Below are 19,311 nucleotides of genomic sequence, written 5' to 3'. Positions count from 1 at the left end.
GCAAAGCAGTGATTTGCCTTTTCAAAACATTTGCTGCAGACCGCTACATAGATACAATGCCCACAATCAGTCAGATTAGAGCAGAAATCGACCAAAGATGCTGTAGCAAGTGTGATGTGTTTGACCCTGTGGCAGCCACTTTTTTAGCCCCCACACAAATACACAGACAACATGATTCACTCTTATGAGAAATTTTGACGATTTTGACAATCTATATATATATACAGTATGTAATGAATTAGAATTGTATCTGCGCAAGTATAAGGGCCAAACAGTGCGCGCAATAGCCTGTTTGTGGCAACTTAATGATGGGCAACAGAAGAGTAAATTTCTCTTTAAATTTCCACAAATAAAGCCTCTGCAGGCACTACCGTTATTAACGTTTTAGCTGCATTGTTTTCATCAAAGCAATGTCGCAGAGACATTCAATACTAGGGGTGTAACGATACACTCAGCTCACGGTTCGGTACGATACACGGTACATGCTTCACGGTTCGATACAATGACAATATTTTTAACAAAGTTTAAATGGAAACAAATTAAGACTGTAGAAGATTCTTTCCTTATTGCTTAGACATAAAATGTCAAAAAAACAATATTTTCAACTTGAAGTTTAACCTATTCCTACAGTTTCTTTTATAATGGTTTTTTTCTTTGTTATATATTTTTCAGTGCAAAAAGCAAATAATGGAATCTGTTGAATAAAATAAATCAGCTTTTAACAGCGGATGCTTGTCTAAATGAAACAAATTGTAAATTAAAATAAAATGCCTAAACAAGGATGTCCTCTTTACAATTAAGTGCAAATGTCTGAACATGGTTGATCTAACATTCTCCAAACACCTTAGTTGGCTAGGCAGGCCACAAAACTTAAACTTAAATTAAAACAACAAATATGTTCAGACACTGATTTTCTAACCTAGGAGGACATGTTTTATTTGTTTTAAGAAAATTAGCATGTCAACATTTTCAGGCAGCAGCTGACACCTGACAGCTACGTACACACTGCCAGAATTTGGTAGTGACAACCAAATTTATGAATGAGAGTGAATTTGCATATGTCTGGTTCACACTGAAGCAGAGCGGAGTAAAATTACCACTGTGTCTGTACGGGTGGTAACTCCACCCATCCCACTCCACTCCTCCGACCTCGCGATGGTTGTAAATAATGTCTGTAATCATAGTAACGTTTACTTCAGACCAATATGGCGGCTACCATTGCCTGTTTTCAGTTTACACACCAGTAACACCAGTAACCAGAGGCGTCAATTTATCCATAAGATCTTAATAAACCGCCACTGACAGCGGCGTCACATTCTCTTTTTCCACCGCATGGACTTGATACTTTTAACCGCAACACTTGGGCCGGGCCAAGACCGCAGAACTGGTAGGAACAACTGCAATGTTGAGGAAACAGACTGGATAGAAAATTTGAGAATGTCTCACAACACTTACCTCCGTCTCTTTCAAAATAAGGATGATAATGTTACGTAACGTAACGAGTGTATTTCGATTTCCTGTTGCACGCTACACACCTGGCTCATCCGGGTCTCGAGTGAACGTCGGTGAATGTCGGTGTCAATGACGTCATAACGCCAGTCAGGCAAACTAGGATCTAGGATTACTGATTCCGCCCTCTGGCATTTAAAGTATGTAAATGAAAACAAAGAGTAGTCTACATTTTGGTCGCACAGCTAATTGATAAGCTTTACTTGATATCGCGAACCATGTTTCACCTCCACGATGCCTATCGTCACGTTTTTGGATCGCGAAATTTCGTCCCACGATATATCGTTACACCCCTATTCAATACACATACATAAAAACACCACAGCAATGAACGCTCAGCACCCATAGATGGAGACAAAGCACAGTAGATTGCTTCACCGGCTACACCGAGTACGCAATGGGCTTCATTGCCTTTCTCTTTCCATGTTTGTTCTTGTCTAACCTGCCCACTTTTGAACAGTCCCTCCTCACGTTATGTCCTGTCTCCACATCCTGTTTCAACCGGAAATACGTCCAATTGCGGTCGCTCTCCCTAACCATTTCTTTATTTCTCTCCCGGTTTCCATGAAAGTCCTACCACAACTTTGTGTGTGTGTGTGTGTGTGATGTAAGTCTTGCAACACGACTGACATTTCACAGGAATTAAGTTGGACACTGCAGGGATTTACTCATCTCACCTTCAGGTTTCTCTCTCTCTCTCTCTTTCTGTCTCTCTTTCTGTCTTCTCATCTCTCCCTTTTCCTCTGACTTACTCTCTTTCTCAGGTCAATTCACTGTGCTTGAAATTGGTATGAAATTGGAACAATATTGCCAAAGCATCAAAATAGATTTTTACTTTAAATCTTTTTGCCTGTGTGTGTGTGTGTGTGTGTGTGTGCGTTTCAGTGCCTCGGGGGACTCTTTTCTGGGTTCTGCACTTGGGTTTGCTTAACTTTAAAGTGGTAGATTTGTAGAAATTAGATTTTAGGTGATTTCAAACATTTAGTGTTTGTTAATATTAATGATCAATGGGTGGCCTCCTAACTCTGATCTACTGGTATTCTGCTACAAAGGGGAGATGAATCGCACGCCAAAAACAGGATCACACTCCTTATATGGACATGAGGCGAGGTGAGGCTACCTTTGCAGGATGACGTCACATTGAAATTGACAATTGTTGTTTTAGAATACAAAATCAAATTTCTTCAGCGGAAGAAAAAACAATATTTACCAGCAAATCCAACACTGCCAGCTAAATTGAGGGAGGAAGCCTGGCAGAGAATATAAATGCATAAGAAGACTTTTATTCACTAAAGAGTGTGGCTAATTTAAGTCTGCAAAATTTGAAAGTGGTTGTAAGCCCATAATATTTGAACTCTTGCGCTTTCTAATAATGTCACCATACTGAAATATTAAAAAGTGTATTATTTTTAATGACTTCCCAGGGCATCTGGCAGTGGCAAGAAAAGGACCTGGCAACACCTCTGATATGATGCAGTTTGATTGATTACATTTATTGTAGAATTGATCAATACTACACTGGTTGTCTATGGGAAGGGCTTAACCTGAACTTATTCTAATGCAACATTTTGTTTGCCATGAAATTCATATGTATTGGTATTATTAATATCCTAGGGAGAGAGTTTTAGTGTCCCATAGTCTTCTGTTTATCCTGACGAGGTCTAAACCCTAACAAGCATAAACCTCTGGGGGAAACACTGAATCATCGTAAATTGTTGTCATTTTTTGGCATGAAAATGGTCACATTTAAAATATCAGCTATTTGCAGCTTCAATCCAAAAATGTCTATCAGCCCTCAGAAACCCATATTAGTTGAACCATTTTTAAAATCATTTTAAACACTTTTAGATTAAAATTTGGATATGGTCAAATCTTCTTTTCTTTGCATTGTTTTCCATTCTCGCTCTCAGTTCCCATCTCAGTTTTTCTTCTCATCTTTTTACTCACTTCCTCTCTCTTTCAAGCTGGGTCAAGTATTTTTATGCAAATTTTGATGTATTGAATTAAAATGAATGAATGAATGGAAACAGCAAATTTCAATAAAATTTCCTCAGTACCGCAAAAATGTTTTATGCTCAGCTGAAGTGGAAAATTGACCGAGTGATGTAAACTCATTTGTTGAATAAATAATGAAATAAGCTTTGCATGATCAGACTGACAAACGGTTAAATCTCATTACAAAATGGTGGAAAAGTGGCTTTGGATGTCGTAGTGTTCTGTCCCATGAGTCCAAAGCAGTTATGGCCAATAGTTGGTGTATTACATTAATGCCAAGTGCATTTCTTTGTTGTTGTCTTCAGATGACAGCTTGAAATATGACAAACATTACCTGATACTAAATAGCAATAACAACTTGCCCAATACTAATCTAATCAAGTCTTGAAAGAATCTTTCCAAATTTCTGGTGGATGTGTTTTCTCATCCATCCATCCATCCATCCATCCATCCACTACTATGAATACTACTACTACTACTACTACTACTATTGCTGCTACTACTACTACTACTAGTACTATTACTACTGCTACTACTACTACTACTGCTAGCATTACCCAAGTTGATGCTAGCTAGCTTATTTTGCTTGTCATTCTTTTTCTTTTGTTCCTAATTTCTTTTACGTGGCATTATGCAGTTTCATTTACTTTAAAGTCTCTTGCCAGTGTTACGTTGTTATACAAATTTTAGAGATCAGGAGAGCTAGATTAGAAAAAAAAATGGAATCTATAGAGTCAGTGCAGTCCCTTGCCTTCTTAATATTCACTTTTTACTGACAACACACACACACACAAACACACGCATGCACGCACACACACCCACACACACACAAACAAACACACATCGTGGCATGATAAGTATTCATTTCAAATACTGCCTGTTTGTAGTTACATGACAAATTTATGTGAAGTTGAGTTGAGGGATTTAGAAACAGATTCCCAATGGCATCCACTGTTGTTAAAGCCATCACAAACACACACATACATATATATATATGTATATGCACGCACGCACGCACGCACGCACGCACGCACACACACACACACACACACACACGTAGCATAGCCAGAAATTGTAGCCTAAAATTGAGGCACTCAAAACAATACATGTACATACATATCCATTTATTTATTTATTTATCTTTAGTCTGACAAATGTTGACGGAATTCCCAGAATGTATTGAATGTAAATAACAGGGGCTGGAAATATCATCAGTTAGCTTAGCATTATAACTATAAACTTCTAAAAAATATTTTACACACATTGTGTGTGTCATTTACAATATATGACTTGTCCCCAGACCAGTATTTGAATGAAAGAATATGAATGATGCAGTAAATAAACAAATGGAAAAAGAATGGATTACGAATAAAGCGATCTACCCAACACTGCTGTGAATATTTTGTGATCACCAGTTTTGTAATTGTTTTGTTTTGTAATTAGCAAGTGAGCCAATTATGTTTTGTACAATATGAATTGTATAGCCTGCTTCTACTTAACGTTAACTAAACTGATGGGTGGGTATGGTTTCCAAGTTGGTGTGCCTGGGCCCATCCAGGCCTACCTGTGACATGAGACACACACACACACACACACACAATGGTAGAAGTCCCACCCCTTATTACCATTCACTGTTGATATAGACATCACAACAGACAGACCGACTGAAAAACCGACAGACATGTGTGCACAAACACTCACTCTTTCTATCGCACGCACACACACACACACACACACACAGACACACACACACACACAGCCCGGGGCTAGGCAGCTGCAGTGTCGGGCAGAGGGGAGTAAATGTTGTGGAAAATAACAGCTTTACAAAGAGTTTTAACACTGTTAGATCCCTCTGTTTCTCTGTGTATCTGCTGCCCTGGGACAGAGCTGAGGCTGTGGGGGCACGGCAGAGGACGAGAGACATAAACGAAGAGAGAGAGAGAGAGAGAGGGGAGGATTAGAGCAAGACAGAGAAAGGGAGGGAAACAGAGTAAAACACAGAGAGAAGAAGGACGGGAGGCAGAAACAAACAGCAAAAGACAGAAATAGAGAGAAGAAACACAGTTAGTTCGTCCCAGACCCAAGAATCTCCATATCACTAGAAGCTTCATATCACTATCACAGTGAGAAATTAGTAAGTAAGTCTTAAAGTTTTTGGGAGATTGGCCCCTTGGTCAACCTAACTGTTAAGTGATGAGAACACTATGTTGAGTGATAGTAGGCTCCATGCTAACATGATTGCATTGAGCAGCACGTCTTTACAGGCGAGTCAATCAACATACACACACTCTAATGTCAAACCCTTTTAAATGACACATACTCACTCTTTAGCTCGTCATGCCAGCTGCTACTCCTGAAAAAAAAAAAAGTCACATGGAGCTAGGCATGATGGACTCGTCTGCGCTATTTGCTGTAATTTGCCTTCTCTGGTGTTCATACCAGTTAATAACACATCAGGAAATACAGTAGCTGAATATGAGCATCAGTCCAGACTTCATTTTTTCATGCTAGGCTTTCCAAGCATGAGGAATTGCTGGATATCAGATGTCAACATCCGTCTCCTTATACCCATAAACCCTTGTGTTTTGGAGACATTACTATAGTTGGTTCAGATTATGTTCTCACTCTTAAAGGAACAATGACTTGTTGCACAAAATGACCATAATATATCAGCTGGGGTTTGTGTTGTTGATCAATGCCACTCCTCAATGGCTGCTGAGATTTCAAGCTTTCTAAACAAACAGTCCGGTTCATACTCTGTTTTGGTGGAAATTCTCCACACCCCCAATCATTTCAATATATGCCCAAGCTCCGCCCCCTGAACTACGGGTCCCCTTGTGTTCGGAACTTCTTTCAGTTTCATTTGCGCTCCCATGTAAGAACGTGTTGTTGTAGTTCCTATGGCTGCCATTAGATGTTACTAGAGAGTCCATATTACTGATTGTTCCTTTAACAAACTACATTGCAGTTCTCTTGTTAGATGACAGAGACCCACATTTGCAGACGTTTCGGTTCCATTATTTGGTGCCACCCAAGTTTGAATGACATTGTTCTCACCTGGCCAAACGAATTGAACTCTGGAGCGCTAAGGCTTCAGAATTCAAATAAACGGCTTGGTGTAAACACACCCTTGGCTATATTCAGCTTTTACCTAGATGTTTGCGTTTATAGCCATAGTTATGCTTGATCTCAAATGGGAGTACCGTTTTGATTGTTCGAGTTCGATTTCTGTACCAATATAGTGGTTTAGACAGTTTTCTATGTATGACAGGTAATGAACACTCACTACTGTCCTCCATAATCAGAATAAGGGAGAGGATTGTGACCCAGTCCCTAATCTGTCATGTCATATTGATTGATACACAGCTCCATGAAAAAATTAGTTAGAAAAAGTCTCCATGGTATCACAGATTTGAGTCTTGGTTCTCTGTACTTTTGCCTTCAGGAGAAGGTTGTTCATGTTCATGACCTCACTGATTGATTGAAATGTCATCTGCCAAAGGAATAACATAATGTTACTTATAAAACGTTATATTTCCCTTTTAGGATTCTGTACTTGAATGGTTAATAGCCCCGGTATTCATCTCTTGTGTGAGAATCATTTTAACTAACAATTTAACTTCACTCACTTCATCTGAATAGTTTTACAGCTTATTTGCTTTGATTGATTAAACTTAACATGGTTCATTCAAGCTTACCAACTCACTACACACACACACAAACTGTTGATAATGCACTACAAAAAAAGGACCTTGGATTCAGGGTAAACACACACACACACAAACACACACACACACACACACACATACAATACAAACAAGTACATACATGCACAATCATGCGCACATACATGTACATACATATATAGCATATGCAGTATATGAATGTGCTGTGGGTGTGAGCTGTGTGAGGATTAAGTCGTTTCATGTCATAATGTGGCACAAACCCCTTCCTAAGAGAGGAGATGGCTTTGGCAGACCAATGTATTACGCACGCACACACACACACACACACACACACACACACACACACACACACACACACACACACACACAATTTAAATGCAGTCAGGACACTCCTTCACATGTGAGAAGCCAAGCTCTCAAAGGAGGGAGATGGCAGATGCTCTGTCATGCATCACACTCATGCTTGTCTAAGCACACGCACAAACACACACTCCATGAATCAGCATATCTCATTCATTTAAAATAACGCACAGCCAAATATGGATCAGAGGGAGAAATTACTGTATAAGAGACACTGCCTATCCTTGCATTATCTACATATACATGACGAGTAAGAGTAAGATTGTAAGATTGATTAAAGCTTAGGTATTCAGACAGTAGGTATTCAGACAGTGGGCTAGATGGCTTTACTGTAAAGCTGCACTAGGCAAGATTTTTACATAAAACTCCAGCTGTCTTATCATCCTAAGGCCCGGATCTACTAAAGCTTTGCGCCAGTGCAAATCGCATTGCGGGTGCTAAAACCTTGTTTTCTGATCTACTAAGACAGTGCACAGGGCATTTGCCTGAAATTATGGGTTGATCTGTGTGCGCAGTTTTTTGCAGTTTGGTCTAATTGCATATGCATTTGTGGGTGTTCCAAGGCTGAGGCGCAAAATAAAGGGAGGGATTTATGGAAATTGGCAGTGGACATGACTTATCAAGGGGCGGTGGCCGTTATCATCTGTTGATTGCGCACGGAATTTAAGACCTAGGAAAAGCATGTCTTATCATTTTGCGCATAGGATAGCTCTGCCGAAACTGTCTCTGGAACCGGCTCCAGGATCAAAGTGACAGTCATCTACACAGCATAAAATGCAGTCATTAGATCGCAGGGTTTAAACGAGTATGCTGACTTAAAAATGCACAATTTAAGCCTCATTGGCAGAGTAGCAGAATGCGCACTGAATATTCAGACTATTACCTAAACATACAAAAAAGAAAAGTTGCACGCTCTTCTCTGGATTTGCTGACACTTATTATGAGCCAATGTCTCCGCGACATTGCCTTGATGAAAACAATGCAGCTAAAACATTTGCGCGCAATAACTGTCACGACAGTGGAGAGGTGTGTGCGCGGCTTCTCCAGCTATATGTAACCATACCTTCACCAGGTCTTCATCCCTCCCACACTGGGTATCTGCATCTCAGTCACACTCTCCTGCTGCTCCTCCAAGGGAGTTAAGGCTCCTCTTTGGCTTTATTTGTGGTCAGCATTTTGGTTCACCTCCTCATATCATACCAGCGCTTTTTACCTCCGCTAAATCGTGCTTGTGGTGCCCAACTGCATTCACTTTATTTGTTATGTCGTTCCAGAGTGTCTTTTTACGTGCTGGTAAAACATCTCTTCTCTGCAGCTCTTTGGTGTTTTCTCTGCCACCAACACTTCCAGCTCCACTGGAGAGACATTTGCGCTTCTTTTGCCCATCATTACGTTGCCGCAAATGGGCTATTGTGCGCATTGCTTGGCCCTTATATTAGCGCAGTCGCAATTCTAAAGTAGTAAGTAGTGTCTCCGCTCATTTGCGTGTCCTACTTTAGTATATACCTTGCACTGGCGGTACCAATTTCACCCGCAATTCACCCGCAATTGCCAAAATATGAAGTTGCCAAGTGTAGATTTAAGTGTTGGGACAGTGGGCTAATATTCTTTTAAAGCCTCAGTATTGAAAGAGACAGCTAAATTTGGTCCTTGGACGGAGAGCTAAAGTTGGCCTTTTTAAAGCCTAAGTATTGGGGCAGTGTTAATCATGGATGAAGATGGAGACCAATGAAAACTGATATTAAGATAAAGCTGATGGTAAAAGTCAGTGGTAAAACAGACATACAAAAATACACACCTCTCCCTTCGTCCTTCTCTCTCTGTCGGTCTCTTTCTCTTCATCTCTATCTCCCTCCTTCCCTCTCTCTTCCTCTCTCTGTCTCATCCAGTTCCGTTCACTTCATTGTGCTCTGTTGGCATGTATGTCACATGATCAATACTGCCAAAATGGTTAAATGCAATAGGAATTCATTCTATAAAAGAGGAATAATAAATTACAGTAAATATCATCCCTAAATGAATGTGTCTCTTGCTCTATCTCTCTCTGAAGCTCTTATATGTATGTGTGTGTGTGTGTGTGTGTGTCTACCCAGGGAAATGGGCTATATCCAGGGCTGATTATGAATATTCATGAGTTTGATGATTGCTGGCGGACTGGGTTAGATGCCAGGAGAGACCATTTAAAACCCCGATCCTGAATCCACCAGCCAAACTATGTGGCAGACATACTGGGCCAGTCGCAGAACTAGAATTATTAACACGGTTGTTCCTATTTAATTTTCTTTCAATTTAGAAATAAAAATGCCCAAGAACAAATTGGGGGGTTGGGAGAGGGGAATGTGAATCTCAATGACTACCATTCAAGTGGATTTTCATTGCATTTCTTGTGTAAGCAGAGCACCATCACTTGATGAAACCATCACCATTGCTTGGCACCACCAAGCACGTCAAGATAACATCAGCATGTCAAAGCAGTGTCAAAGTAACGTCAAAGTAGTGTCAAAGTAGCGTCAAAGTAGCGTCAAAGTAATGTCAAAATACTGTCAAAGTAGCGTTAAAGAAACGTCAAAGTAGTGTCAAAGTAGCATCTAAGTATTGTCAAAGTAGCGTCAAAGTAGCGTCAAAGAATAGTGTTAAAGTATTGTCAAAGTAGCGTCAAAGAATAGTGTCAAAATATTGTCAAAGTAGTGTCAAAGTAGCGTCAAAGTAGCGTCAAAGTAGCGTCAAAGTAGCGTCAAACTAGTGTCAAAAGTACCATCAATGTAGGGGGGTCAGTGTAGCGTCAAAGTGTCAGCTGTCCATTGGCCAAAGAGGGCACTTTTACACAACGTGTCTGTATAGCTCCACAGTGGGGTCCAACTGGAGACCATTACTACCAACCTCTCTTTATAGTTGTTAGCATTACAAATTTATTAATTCTCACCATTTTACAGTCTTTGGAGAGCAGAGATGGTCAACCATGTAAGAATAATGATAGATAACACCAAAATAGGCTTAAACAATCCAAATTAGATTTGGCTCTAAAATTATTTCTTTTGGAGAGGAATCTCTGACTGATGGTTTGTACCAGCTGGCATAAACCTCACCTCTGTGTGTGTCATTAGAAGAGTTGGGGGAAGCTGCATTGAAAGTCCTTTGCTGTAGAAGAAACTGAACTACAGTGAAGTTACCCTCAAGAAAAATATAGTTAATTAACTTAAGTTTCTTTAAAAAAAATAATACTTTTACAAACTATTTTATAATAATGATCATATCTACATCTGCAAATGTCATATAAATTATAATTTTAAATCACATGACTGCAAAATATACCACTGATTAGGATGTTAACAAAAATATTACTGTATTTGAAATAAAGTGAAGGAATGTTGACTGTGTTTCCAATGGTCAGAGAGTCTGACCACCATAGAAACCATAGTCCAAACCAATTAACCCTATCTGGCTCCATCACAATGTTAATGGTCTGTTTGAAGTAATGCTCATCACTCCTACACTCCTTTACACTCAATCTGGACCGACACCCAAACCAAACACAATTTGGCTTCTTCACAGAAAAGCATGGAAGGAATAGTAACTTTGTGTTGTGTGTAAGATTTTAATAAAAACAAGTCTTTGTAACATCGGACCAGTGTGGGCTCTCATGTGATCAAAAGCTTTTTTCTCTAGCCTCAAAATTTCTACCTTTAAAAAAAAAAAAAAAAATGTTTTCATGAATGACAGGCCTACAATCTGTGAATTTAAAACTTAATGATTTGGTGATTGTGGCTTTAATGACATTTTATGTATATGTGTATACATGCTGGCAAACACAGCATGTGTCTGTGTACTGTATATTTTGCATGTGTTAATGTGTTTTCGACTGTGCACTTGCTCTTGAATGTGTTTGTGCGCATGTGTGTGTGTGTCTCTGTGTGTGTGTGGCTATACTGTCACAGTCCAGCCGCAGGGGGTTTGTTTTGGACAACTTGTCATTTGTCGTCTATAATTTCTTCATCCTGAGCGACAGAGGGAGTTTTTCGATGTCAGATCAAACTGTGTGGTTCATGCAGCATTTTACCCCCTCAGTCGTCATATGAAATATTTAGAGCCCAAATGTCAACCAGGAAATACAGATTTCATCATCGTGATATTGTCAGCTCTTCCTCTCTTTTCTGACTATATCTCTCTCTTCCATCAACATCAAACATTTAGAAGCCAAATGTTGGACAGTGAATACAGATTTGGCCATCAGTGTGACATCCACCTCTTTCTTTCTTACTGTTTCTCTCCTCCCTTTGGTTTTTCCCAGCTTTTGCTATCATAAAAAGTGTATTAACCAGTAATTAAACCAAATTCAACCAATCCCGCAATATTTGTGAGAACTTGCAACAGAACGCTTGTAATTTTTGTCAGTCATCACACTTTTTCACATAAAATGGTCCAATCAAACCATATGTCAATAAACTATGTCTACCTTGGTCTTCTTCTACTACAACAAACTACTTGGCAGTGGAGCCTAATAGAGGGATGATGTGGAGGAGGATTCAGACAACAATGACTTGTCTGAAGAGCTGGAGTTTGGAGTTTTATTCACCCTACAGGTCTAATAACTACTATTACTACTACAATAATGCAAATGAGTTGTTCAATTCAGCGTACAAGTGGAAGAAGTTAAGTTGACTTTGATTTTCATGTAACCTGCATTATATTTTCCATTCATCCGTAGGTATGGTTTGCATACTGTTAGTCAGAAGAACACAAAGGCTACATAAAGCATATGGGAACTTTTGAAATCAAACTATAAGAATTAAGGGTGCTCCAATCAGGATTTTTGGGGCCGATCACCGATCGCTGGAAGCAATATTGGCTGATACTGATCACCAATCATGGGGTCTATTTGAAGCCTTCTATTCATCATGTAGCATTATTTATTTATTTAACTATTCTTAACAACATTGTATATTAAGTATTAAAATTAAGAGATGAGAAAGTATCATGAATTGACAATTGTTTATTGGCAGGCAACATGTGCAACATATTCCACTCTCTCTCTTAGAGACACAACTTAAACCATAGCAGCCTACGCTTGGTTATTGGGAGCAGCTTAGATCGTAACAAATATAGCTTTCCTGTGGAATAAAATAAATAAAATTTTATAAAATAAAAATTAGAATAAAGGCTAAATGTGCACAACACACCAAGTTAGAACAATATATTATAAATTATATATATGTATGCTAAAGTATTAGCATGGAGCCTACTATTACTCAGCATAGTGTATGCTAAAGTGTTAGCATGGAGCCTAATGTCACTCAACATAGTGTATGCTAAAGTGTTAGCATGGAGCCTACTGTCACTCAACATAGTGTATGCTAAAGTGTTAGCATGGAGCCTACTATCACTCAACATAGTGTATGCTAAAGTGTTAGCATGGAGTCAACTATCAACATAGTGTATGCTAAAGTGTTAGCATGGAGCCTACTGTCACTCAACATAGTGTTTGCTAAAGTGTTAGCATGGAGCCTACTATCACTCAACATAGTGTATGCTAAAGTGTTAGCATGGAGACTAATATCACTCAACATAGTGTATGCTAAAGTGTTAGCATGGAGTCAACTATCAACATAGTGTATGCTAAAGTGTTAGCATGGAGCCTACTATTACTCAACATAGTGTATGCTAAAGTGTTAGGATGGAGCCTAATGTCACTCAACATAGTGTATGCTAAAGTGTTAGCATGGAGTCAACTATCAACATAGTGTATGCTAAAGTGTTAGCATGGAGCCTACTATCACTCAACATAGTGTATGCTAAAGTGTTAGCATGGAGCCTACTATCACTCAACATAGTGTATGCTAAAGTGTTAGCATGGAGCCTAATGTCACTCAACATAGTCTATGCCAAAGTGTTAGCATGGAGCCTACTATCACTCAACATAGTGTATGCTAAAGTGTTAGCATGGAGCCTAATGTCACTCAACATAGTGTATGCTAAAGTGTTAGCATTGAGCACCGGAGCCAACAATCCACTGGGGAATATTGTTCTGCCATGGTGTCAATATTTTCAGCTTTTAATAGCTTAGTTGACCAATGGGCCAATGTCCCCCAAAAAAGTATTCTTTTAACATTTAAATCTGCACTAGGCAACTTTGCACGTTGGCAGCTATGGCAGCAAGAGGAAACTGAAAATTTTGAACTTCAATACCCAGAAATCCTGGCTGGTCTGTGATCACTTTATGCCAAAGCATACCACAGGGACAAGAGAGGCAAAAGATTGTTGGTGAGCACAGCTTTCTCTGAACAGAACACTCACTCTGTGCTGCTTAGGAGACAGTTTGGATTTCACTCTTATGTTTCAATTTGGCATCTCTTGTGGGTGGAGAAGATTTCCCATCATACCTGACACCAGAATTGCATCTGGCCAAATATGGGTCTACAGCATCTCAATTAGTTGGGATGGAATGCTCTTCTCTGTTGCAGTTTGTGATTTAGGCTGATAAGATAAGACAGTTGTATTTTTACAAAATCATAATGTAGTTACATAAAAAGCCTAGTGCAGCTTTAACATTTATAATTCAAATATCCTCACTCTGTTGGTCTGTCAATCCCCAGGCATCGCTGTGATCTGAATGGTGAAGATCTGAATCGTCAGTGGTGTAAACCTGACCCAGTCCTCAGTCCAACCATCTACCACACCAAGGGCTTTCTCTACTACCTCAACAGTATAGGACGAACTCCACAGGTGAGGAGAAAAGATAACATCAAATGAGAATATAGCCGCAAGTGGCCAGTAGCGGGTTTGAAGCCCATGGGGCAAACACACAAATGCCTCAGATGACGCAATTTGCATTAAATTGCCAAATTTCATTCAAACTCACTCAACTAATTCAACTTTTAATTATTAATCATTATTATTATTAATTATCCTTATCATGAGCCATAGTAGATTTGAAAACAAAATCATGAAAAATAAATAATATGGGACCTTTAAGTCAGAAAAAAAAAGAAAAACAGGACCTGCGATGCTTGGACCCCTGATAATTGAGATATCTTTTGTCTTTCTTTCTTTCTTTCTTTCTTTTTGCCTGCCTTTTATCTGTCCATCATCCTGTTATTCCTTATTTTTTCTCTTTATTTTTTCTTCTTAAAGAGAAATATACTTTTTTCTTTCTTTCTTTCTTTCTTTCTTTCTTTCTTTCTTTCTTTCTTTCTTTCTGTCTATCATTATGCCCATCACTGTCATTCTTTCTTTCATTTTTCCTTATTTGCTTCTTTATTTCCTTCATCCTTTCCTTCCTATATCCCTCTTTTCCTTTCTTTCCTCCTCCCTCCCTTCCTCCCTTCATTCCTTCCTAACTTCCTTCTATTCATCCGTCCTCTCTGTATTTCCATCTAATTCTAATCCGAGGCATTCCCAGCTATCACACTGATCTTATTTCCTGGAGGTTTTTTTTTTAAAACCAGAGAATGAATGAGGTTCCAGCTGCAACATCGGACAATTAGAGAAGTTTTCAAACCTAATTAACAGCTAAATTAATGCCTGATTATTCCAATTATCACTCACAATACCTGCACTCCATTATTCAACAATAGAAAGCTGAAACGTGTGTGTGTGTGTGAGTGTTGTGTGTGCATGTGTGGCTCTGCAAATGCGTATGCTGAGTGCTGTGTGTGTGTGTGTGTGTTGTGTGAGCATGTGTGTGTTGTGTGAGCATGTGTGGCTGAGCAAATGTGTATGCTGTGAGTGCTGTGTGTGTGTGTGTGTCTCTTGGTGAAACCCTAATGTAATGAGGCTTTAATGTGAAAGACCTGTAATGAATTGACCTTGATTGGCTTATTTAATTGTTCCAAATCAGAGTGTTCAGATTGTTTTTCAGGCTAATTCATGAAATTAACTCCCGACTGTTGCTGTAGACTGACGTAAGGCAAAAAGCACATGCACTTATAAAAAGGATGCATTAACCTTTTCACATCCAGGGGCTTTTACACTTTACTTTTACAACACAACATGGGAATGTTACAGCTATATTCTGCATATGTGACAATGTAATATGTTTGTCATGTCTATTAACATCAAATAAGAGGGCCGGTGTCTCCAGCTGCCAATGAAAATAGCATCACATACATATTACCAAAATAGTAAAATTGCCTACCCCGGCTTTAAAAACAGTTCTTTACTTTTTTTCTCAAATCGTATGTTGATTTGTTGTTACTGACTCTCGCTCTCTCTGTCTCTTTCCTTATGTCTTTCTGCCAGGTTTTCTGTGATTACCACGGTCACTCTAGAAAGAAGAATGTCTTTCTCTATGGCTGCAGTGTTAAGGAGACTCTCTGGCAGTCAGGCACTGCTGTTGACACTGTAGGACTGAAAGAGGACCCTGGATATAGGGTAACACAAAAAAACACACACACACACACACACACACACACATACAGATACACACACACAGAGGCAATCCATTCACAGAGGGCTCAACTTGAAATGCTGTGTGGTCTACTCCCAGCCTCTCAATGCTGCACTCCCAGCACTTGCTGCTTAAGCTCTGAAACCATAGAAACCACTGGACAAATATCAGCTAGTGCTTCTGCTGTGGGTTGTCAATGTCTCTGAGGTCTGAGGTGGATTTGCTTTTCTCTCTCTCTCTCTCTCTCTCTCTCTCTCTCTCTCTCTCTCTCTCTCTCTCTCTCTCTCTCTTACTCTCCAGACAATCCCGAAGACCTTGGATCGCATCGCTCCGGCCTTTTCTTTCAACAGCTGCAACTATCTGGTAATTAGTCTGACCAGCAGCCAAAAAACCCCCAAAACAAAGTATTCATTTTATAATGATATGAAACAAACAAAAGCAAGCAAATCTTTTGTGAAGCTTTTCTGAAGCTGCAACCAGCAAATATTTAGTACTTTTACTTCAGATAAATGACTAAAATTATGAATTGATTATCACAATTATAACTGATTAATTTTCTGTCAATCGACTAATCAATTAATCGACTTATCATTTCAGCACTAATATTTAGCATCTCAAATACATATGTATTTGTGTCACTTTCCTTTGGTAAGGAATTTTAAAAAATCACACCAAAAGACCCCAAATCAAGCTTATCATCAGCAACATCATCATCATCATCATCATCATCATCATCATCATAATTATCACCATTTCATCATCATCATAATTCTACCGTGTTTTTACCTCTTTTGAATATTTAGAATATAATTCTAATTATACTGTATGTATTTACTTTTACTTACTTTTCATTAATTTTTCATTTCTTAAACTGTTTTTAAAGAGTAAGGGTACTGCACTGGCCATCTGCTATTGGCTGGTCTTTGTGCCAGGTGATGTCACCACCTGTTGTACTCTATAGAGGGTGACATCACCTGGCACCAAAGACCAACCAATAGCAGATGACCAGTTCAGTACCCTACTTTTCACCATTAGGTGTCAGGCTTCACCACAGATTTGGGTGGGGTTTAGTTACTCTTTAATTCATTTAATTACTTTATTTTTTACATTTCTTAAAGCTGAAAAACAAATGATATAATAGAAAAATGAAATTAATTAATTTCTAATTTTAACTCGTCAGGTGGAGAAGTCTCGTTCGGCCACAGCCAGGGTGGTTGTATGGAGAGAGATGGGTGTACTGAGAAGTTATACCATGGAGAGTACTTACAACGGTTGCGACCAGGGAATATACAAGGTGTGTGTGTGTGTGTGTGGATACATAAGATCATCATGCAAGTTGCAATCTATGTATGAAATCCCATCAACGTGACTACTCCTTGATGTGTCTCTCTCTCTCTCTCTCTCTCTCTCTCTCTCTCTCTCTGTCTCAGAGTCTAATTAAGTCCCAGGCTGATCACACAGCCTTCAGTCACCAATTAAAACCTTTATTTATAACCTTTAATTGTAGAGCACATATCAAAACAGAGTTACAAAGTGCTTTACAAGATAAATAAAAAATGTAAGCAATGAATGAAAAATACAAACAATAAATAAAGAGGGAAAAAGAATAAAATACTAATGGGCACAAGCACAGAATAATTAAAGTAACAATAAAAACAAAATATGGACCTTAATTGAAATGAAAGCATTAAGTGTCCTATAACGTTTTATAGGAGAACACTGAGTTGGCAGGTTGTTCCAGAGTCTAGAAAGCTCCATCATACTTAGTATATACACTATACTATATTATATTAATTAATAGACTATTTAGATAGAATTTAGTCTTCAGTTTGGACTGTGGAAGAACCAAAAGAGCGCTACCCGAGGATCTCATAAGGGGTTAAAAACTCAGAGACAGAGACAGGCACTAGTCCAAATATAATATGTAGTTTTAAAATCAATCCTAAATTACACTGGTAGCCAATGAAGTGAAGCTAACAATGGAAGTAATATGCTGTTTCTTCTTAGTTCCTGTCAGGTGTCTGGGTAACTATAATATGGATTTAATCTGCTGGGTGAAACACAATAGTAACTAACTAACTGTAATCTGGATTTAATCTGCTGGGTAAAACACAATAGTAACTAACTGTAATATGGATTTAATTTGATGGGTAAAACACAGTAGTAACTAACTGTAATCTGGATTTAATTTGATGGGTAAAACACAGTAGTAACTAACTGTAATCTGGATTTAATCTGCTGGGTAAAACACAATAGTAACTAACTCTAATCTGGATTTAATCTGCTGGGTAAAACACAGTAGTAACTAACTGTAATCTGGATTTAATCTGATGGGTAAAACACAATAGTAACTAACTGTAATCTGGATTTAATTTGATGGGTAAAACACAGTAGTAACTAACTGTAATCTGGATTTAATCTGCTGGGTAAAACACAATAGTAACTAACTCTAATCTGGATTTAATCTGCTGGGTAAAACACAGTAGTAACTAACTGTAATCTGGATTTAATCTGATGGGTAAAACACAATAGTAACTAACTGTAATATGGATTTAATCTGCTGGGTAAAACACAGTAGTAACTAACTGTAATATGGATTTAATCTGATGGGTAAAACACAATAGTAACTAACTGTAATCTGGATTTAATTTGATGGGTAAAACACAATAGTAACTAACTGTAATCTGGATTTAATCTGCTGGGTAAAACACAATAGTTACTAACTGTAATCTGGATTTAATCTAATGGGTAAAACACAATAGTAACTAACTGTAATATGGATTTAATCTGCTGGGTAAAACACAGTAGTAACTAACTGTAATATGGATTTAATCTGATGGGTAAAACACAATAGTAACTAACTGTAATCTGGATTTAATTTGATGGGTAAAACACAATAGTAACTAACTGTAATCTGGATTTAATCTGCTGGGTAAAACACAATAGTAACTAACTGTAATCTGGATTTAATCTGCTGGGTAAAACACAATAGTTACTAACTGTAATCTGGATTTAATCTAATGGGTAAAACACAATAGTAACTAACTGTAATATGGATTTAATCTGATGGGTAAAACACAATAGTAACTAATTAACTCTAATCTGGATTTAATCTGCTGGGTAAAACACAGTAGTAACTAACTGTAATCTGGATTTAATCTGCTGGGTAAACACAGTAGTAACTAACTGTAATCTGGATTTAATCTGCTGGGTAAAACACAATAGTAACTAACTGTAATCTGGATTTAATCTGCTGGGTAAAACACAATAGTTACTAACTGTAATCTGGATTTAATCTAATGGGTAAAACACAATAGTAACTAACTGTAATATGGATTTAATCTGCTGGGTAAAACACAGTAGTAACTAACTGTAATA

General features: G+C 38.4%; 1 protein-coding gene across 1 annotated transcript in view; it reads left to right on the top strand.

Moving 5' to 3' along the window:
- The window catches only part of agbl1 (AGBL carboxypeptidase 1), a 192,902-nt gene that overhangs the window by 139,577 nt on the left and 34,014 nt on the right, over positions 1–19,311 (top strand). The window contains exons 22-25 of the mRNA XM_078283012.1: positions 14,141–14,270; positions 15,786–15,917; positions 16,234–16,296; positions 17,114–17,227. Coding sequence (XP_078139138.1) covers positions 14,141–14,270; positions 15,786–15,917; positions 16,234–16,296; positions 17,114–17,227 — 439 coding nt within the window. The remainder of the gene's footprint in view (positions 1–14,140; positions 14,271–15,785; positions 15,918–16,233; positions 16,297–17,113; positions 17,228–19,311) is intronic.

The sequence above is a fragment of the Centroberyx gerrardi genome, chromosome 4 (genome assembly GCF_048128805.1).
Source record: "Centroberyx gerrardi isolate f3 chromosome 4, fCenGer3.hap1.cur.20231027, whole genome shotgun sequence".
Lineage (NCBI taxonomy): Eukaryota > Metazoa > Chordata > Actinopteri > Beryciformes > Berycidae > Centroberyx > Centroberyx gerrardi.
This window is presented reverse-complemented; position numbering and strand designations above follow the sequence as displayed.